Here is a 6,453-nt window from a genome sequence, read left to right on the forward strand (position 1 = left end):
TGGTTCTCTCTCCTTAAACTCTAATAAAAAATATTTTTCTTTTTATACTTGAAATGAGTCTTGGTTAGAGTTCCTTTCAAAGTCAACTTTTTGGTTCTTGAATCAACATGTTATCATTTCTTCTCTTTCTTCAGTTAGCCCCAAAAATTAGGAATTTAAAATTTGATTTTGGACTTAACCGAGAAGATTGCAGCAGCCAATGGCTTGCTGAGTGAGGTTCCAAATCTACACTTTTAAAAATGTGCTTTAATTCTAAGAAACAATGTAAGCCTTTGATTCACAATAAAAAAATTCAACCATTACTTTCTTTTTGTTATCTAAAATGGTAGTGTAAAGAATAAAAACAGATGTAAAACAATTAATTTGCATGCAAATAAAAATAAAATACTTTTAATTTCTAAACTTATTTAACATATTTTTTATTAACTTGGTTGGACATTGCTTTCTTGATCAATTTTTTTTTTCTGGTGTTTGAACAAGACTGAAGCTCATTCTCTTTCTTCGTGTGCTTACCCGAAGTCAACTTGTCTGATTCACAACTTCGAGTAGCTTCTCTTTTGCTTGAAAGTTTATGGGCTTGGTTAGTGGATTATTATCCATTCAACAGCCTTGAGTGCATTAGGTTTCATTAGTTTGGGCCTGTATATTTGAACTACATCATCAGAAATTTATTTGGGTTATTAACCTAATTAACATGTTGGTCATTATCAATGTGTTGTTTTTTTAACTCAACAAATGAAAATTTGCATTAGAGTTTATTAATAAAATGAAATCGATATTATTTTAAAGATATAATATTACTTTAATGGAAAATTACTAAATTATGTTATTTATATAATTATGTTAATAAAATAATTAAAAATAATATAAAATTTTAATTAAATTAAAATTAAATATTAAAAAATAAATTTTATTTTTAATTTTAAATTATTATTCATAATAAATAATTTTACAAATATTTATATATTATCTTATAAAATTTAAAATAAAATTAAAATTAAAATTAACATTGGAGATGACTCTTTATTTCCTAGAATCATTTTTCAAAAGCCATTACTAATAGATAATAACTCCAAATTCTTCTGCCGCCGGCAGAAAACAAAATACCGAGCAACTCTACGATTGTCCTTCTAATAGTTTTCTTTCACGAAGTTAATCCATCAAATGTCTGATGACCTCTTTTAAGGTTCTCCAACCGAGTTCCGAATTGGAAAAGATCCCTTGTAGATGACCCATCTTCCTTCAATGCATCTGCCGCAGCATCTTTGAGCTCACGAATTCTTTGTCGAATCCCATTCGTTTCTTCACCAACCATTAAACCCTTTACCACCATAGCAATCTCATCTCTTTCTACAATGCCATCGCTATTAAACTTGGGCCTCAGGCCCACTTTGAGGCCTTCAGTTAACAGAACAGCATTCATTCTTTGCTCCGCAAACAGTGGCCAAGTTATCATTGGCACTCCCATCACAATGCTCTCGAGTGTAGAATTCCAACCACAATGTGTAAGGAATCCACCGGTTGAACTGTGACTAAGGATCTGCGTCTGTGGGGCCCAATTAACAAGAACCAACCCTTGTCCTTCGGTTCTCTCCAGAAAGCCACGTGGCAAGAAACTCAAAGGGTCAACGTTTTCAGCACCGAGATAAGCCGCATTAGCCGAATCACTCGGCGCTCTCAAAACCCATAAAAACTTTTGACCGCTTAGCTCCAAACCCAAAGCCATCTCATTGACCTGTTCTTGACACAGAGTGCCTCCGCTTCCAAATGAAACATACAAAACAGAATTGGGCCTTTGGTTATCAAGCCACCGCACACAGTCAGGCCCATTTGGGTCACTATTGGGCCCAGTTTGTATTATTGGCCCAACAAGATAAACAGGAGTGTTCTTCTTTCCGAGTTCTTCTTCTATGGCTATGGCGGTTACTCGCTCGATCTCTGAGAAGCTGTTAACCAAGAAACCATCAGCAAGAGACAACAACCTCTTGGACAATCTAAGAATGAGATCGTAAGAGATGCTGGATCTATCACGAAAATGCTCAGGGAGATCGTGACCGTAGATCGGGATGCAACCTGGAATACGAATGAGTTCTTTGTGATCTCTGTATTCACACGAAACTTGGTTGTGCAAAGTTTTCAGATGCAAGAACAATGAAAGCGTCATGGCGGAAGGAGGGAAGTAAATGTAAGCTGAGAGGTTGAGGCTGATATCTTTTGCTACTTGGAGAGCTTCGCTTGCGAAAGTATCTGCCACCAAAGCAACAAAGGGAGTGGTTGAATGCAGTTGGTGCAGCGTGGCACGGAAAGAAGGCATGGATTGGGACACTGCGAGTTGGATTTGAACGGCAGGGGGAACATCTTGGGGTAAGTCTTGCTTGTTGATTGGAGGGAGGAAAATGTGGTCAACGGGGGTGGAAGAAGGAAGAGATTGGAGGAGGGAGATGGTGGCGGGAGGAGGTGAATCAATGGTGGGGAAGATGCAGGTGACATGGATGTTGTGATGGAGATGAACGAGTCTCTTGCAAAACTCGAGAATGGAAGCTTGATGGCTAAACGCTGGAATTGAGATTGCTGCTATACGAGTTATTTTTGCCATGGGTATGATCTGTTTTATTTAATTGCTTAGTTTAGGTTTTGGGGAAGCTCATGTATATATGAGTGTGACTTCAGGTGGTCATTACATAGTGGCAGGCCAAAGTTGACTTCATTACTATTTAATAAGAGAGGTCAAATTGAGCAGCCATATATCATGTTATTCAAATGAGGCAGTTCGTTTTCATTTCCACTCTCTTCGCCCCCATGGCTAAAATCGACAAGATGTCGAACACAAATTAAGAAATTCAACTTTACTCGAATATTGAAATATAAAATATATATTAAAAAAATAAATTATTTATAGGCAAAAAATATATAATAATAAATTTTAATGTATAAATATTTTTTTTAAATTTAGCCTAAGTAAAGAATCACTATTTTACACTTAGTATAGTGGGTGAATTGCAGTAAAATGGTGCAATTTTATAATAAAAAATTATAGATAAACAATTCTTAATCAATCAATTTTAAACAATTTTAATTAATAATTATTTATTTAAATTTTTTTAAAAAATAAATAATAAATAATTAGCATTAATTACCATTTTAAATTATAAGGATCAATAAAACAACTCTCCAATCCATAATTCCATATTCTCCTTCTTTCCATCGCGATAACTCTCCTCCGATCACGTCCCACATCCCCTCAAACTATTTTTGCTGTCGTCATCCTTCGAGAGTGCCATCCTCTCTCACGTTTTGCACTGCCTCCAACCACCGTAGCGCCTTCCTCGCGATTTGTAGCATCGTCTACAACCGCAGAACCCTTCTCGCCGTGATTCAAAGTTTCGTCGACCACCATGGCATCATTCTTGTTGCGATTCACAACCCCGCAGCGCAGCGCCGCCACCACTGTCGCAGTCCTTTTTTCCTCGCGGTTCGCAGCTCACTTCCGTAACCTTTCTCCCCTCGTGGTTCGCAGATCACTGCCGAGCCCTCTTCTTCTCAAACAAAACAAGGAGAAAGTGTTGGTTTATTATTAAAACGTGATTTTAATCATTTAGTGATTATGATAATTCTTCTCTAGATTATCTTGTCTCAGTTAATTTCTATATGAATTTGTAGGCCTATTTTCTAGATCATTCCCTAACCATTTGTTTTTTATTGTATAATTTACTCATGTTAGGGTTCTTAGCTTTTAGCTACTGACATTGTTTTTTGTGTGGATGGATCTCTTTATAACTTGTTAACACTAAAGTATATATTGAGGAATAATTTACTGAAAATTTAGGAGAAATTTTAATTAGATATGTTCTATTTAAATTTTGTATCTGTGAGGCATTTTCTTATTTTGCAATAGCACATATATATTAATTTTATCTGTGATTATAAGTGGTGACTTTGCTATAGCATGTATATATTAATCACTATGTTATTGTGGCTTATAGTACATACATATTACATATAATTTTCTGGATGTTTCTTTTTAATTAAACAAATATTTCTTTTCTTTAAATGAATGTTTTTTTATATAGCACAACAAAAGTTTGACTTTCACAATCATCTATATAGATGGGCTTAAATTATTTTTCTCTGGAGTGGATGTAATGTGCACAACAATTTTGCAAAATTTTTAATTTGTCTTAGTTGTTTTGGTTTAGTTATTTCTATTTAGATTATGGAAACGTTAAGTGATGCTTTACTTTAGAATTGAAAGTTCTTTTTAGTTATTTTTATAGCTACTAGCTTAGATTAGATATGATTCAAATAATGTAAAATTCCTTAGTTTTATCTTTTGACTTCCATTTTCCTTTAGAATATGATGGTATTACTATTATGAAATAATTATAATTGCTTACAAGTTTTTTTGACAAAGCATCAGTTGATGATGGTTGGTTAATGATGATGTAGTTTTGAATATAGTCACAGAGAAAATGCTAATTACTAATTATTTAGGTTTTAATAAAAAAAATTATTTTTAATGGCCTAAATTCACTGACGCTAAATTTAAAGTCTCCACTCTAATTAACATTTTATTTTTTTAAGACATTAAATTAATATATAATAACTAAATTCTAAATTCGAAATTAAGGCTGTGTTTGTTTACAGAGATAGGACATTGAAACAGGGACACTGAGATACAAAATCGTGAGACACAAAATTGTGTTTGGCAGAAGAGACATGGACAGAGACAATGTGTCTATAGACACTGAATTAGTGTATTTTGTGTTCATCCTGATAGGAAAGATACAGAAACACTAACAAGGGACACAATTTATTTTTTATTTTTTTATTATTCTTGTTAATTTTTCATAATTATATTTTTTATTATTATATTTTTCATCTCAAATTTTTTGAATGAAAAAAAATGAGAATAAATTGGATTTCATAATTTGTGCTAGTTTATCGCCAAACAGAATACAAGAACACAAAATTTGTGTCTCTGTCCATCAGTGTCTTGTCCTATCCTGTTCTCAGTGTCTTGTCCTGTCCTGTTCTCGGAAACAAACGCAGCCTAACATATAACTAAATCCTAAATTAACATATGATAACCAAATCCTAAATTCTAATTAACACATAACTAAATCTTAAATCCTAAATTAACTTAATCCTAAATCCTAAATTAGTGTATGATAACCAAATCTATATGAAAGTAGTGCTAAATTTTAACTAGATTGTAGAAACAATATTATCGGCAATAATAAGAACAAAGTAAGTACTAATTATACAAAAATTATTTCAATCATCAACACGATGAATAAAAGTTAGGGCACAAGAAAGCTAATAAAGTAACAAAATCCTAAAGTAAAAAAATTCAAACCCTAAACCCAATTTTATAGTAATCAATTCCAAACCCTAAACTCAATTTCACAATAACATAATTTAAACTCTAAATTCCAATTTCACATAAATTTCATCAATTTGAAATTAAAACATATATTAAAACCAATTTCACAATACAAGAAAAACGCTGAGTACCGTCAAAAAATATCAGCTGGTATAAACTTCACTGGTAAACGTTAACATCAGATTTATTGCGTCCGACGATAATTACCATCGGATTTTTCAACGGAATATAATAAAACGAAAATGGATCCTTTGTCGATGTTACCGTTGGAATAATCCAACAGTAACATTTGACGCCACTTCGTACGATTTCCCACCATATTACCGGCGGATTTATCCGACGCTAATATCGACAAAAAATGTTATTTAAACTATTTTAAAAAATAATGGTACCATCGGAGTAGTGTTTTTTTTATTTAAATTATCTTTCCCCGTCCATTTCTAGTATATCTTGCTAATTAATAATTGAAATAGTGCTTCAAACTTAATGTGAAGCACAAAAAATTTAAATTACAAATATCGAATGATTAATTGTAACTTAAATATAATGATTAAAACTTAAATATCTGAAACAATGCTAACTATATTACATTCACAGAACTATATTTATATTCACTGAAACATATATTACAAATACGCAAAGTTTCTTAAAGAAATATATATCACAAAACTATGTTTACATTAACCCTAATCAGATTCATCATCTTCTTTCTCTGGTTCACCATCCTCGTCTTTCAATGTAGTTTCTTGATTATCATCAAACTCGTCTTCTTCTTCTTCATCGCCATTGACCTCGTCTTCTTCTTGAAGATCATCGTCCTCTGCTGGAAGTGCACCAGCATCTAGTCCATGGTCAATGATATCATCATCCATAACAGCAGACCGAAGGGAGATCGGCTCACCGGTATCGATCACCATTTTTGAAGGAATTAGGTCATCAAACCAAATATGTTTTAAACAATTTAAACGATAATTAGGCAAAACTTTTGCTTAATTCAACTACATCCATGAAATAAACACAACAATTTTCATATAGGAAACAGCTGCAGGCATAAATCATTAGCATACAGG

At 32.8% G+C, this 6,453-nt stretch overlaps 1 protein-coding gene across 1 annotated transcript; it reads right to left on the reverse strand.

Annotated features, from left to right (window-relative positions):
- Positions 1-932: 932 nt before the first annotated feature.
- Positions 933-2,633, reverse strand: LOC130936843 (hydroquinone glucosyltransferase-like). Its single transcript, XM_057867005.1, has one exon. It carries the CDS (start codon positions 2,594-2,596, stop codon positions 1,145-1,147), a length of 1,452 nt encoding a protein of 483 aa, XP_057722988.1. The 5' UTR covers positions 2,597-2,633; the 3' UTR covers positions 933-1,144.
- Between the last annotated feature and the right edge of the window lie 3,820 nt (positions 2,634-6,453).

Source organism: Arachis stenosperma, chromosome 6 (genome assembly GCF_014773155.1).
Source record: "Arachis stenosperma cultivar V10309 chromosome 6, arast.V10309.gnm1.PFL2, whole genome shotgun sequence".
NCBI lineage: Eukaryota > Viridiplantae > Streptophyta > Magnoliopsida > Fabales > Fabaceae > Arachis > Arachis stenosperma.

Bases quoted from the DNA above. Each gene is read 5' to 3' on its own strand.
- LOC130936843 (XM_057867005.1), bottom strand. From the start codon at position 2,596: ATGGCAAAAATAACTCGTATAGCAGCAATCTCAATTCCAGCGTTTAGC.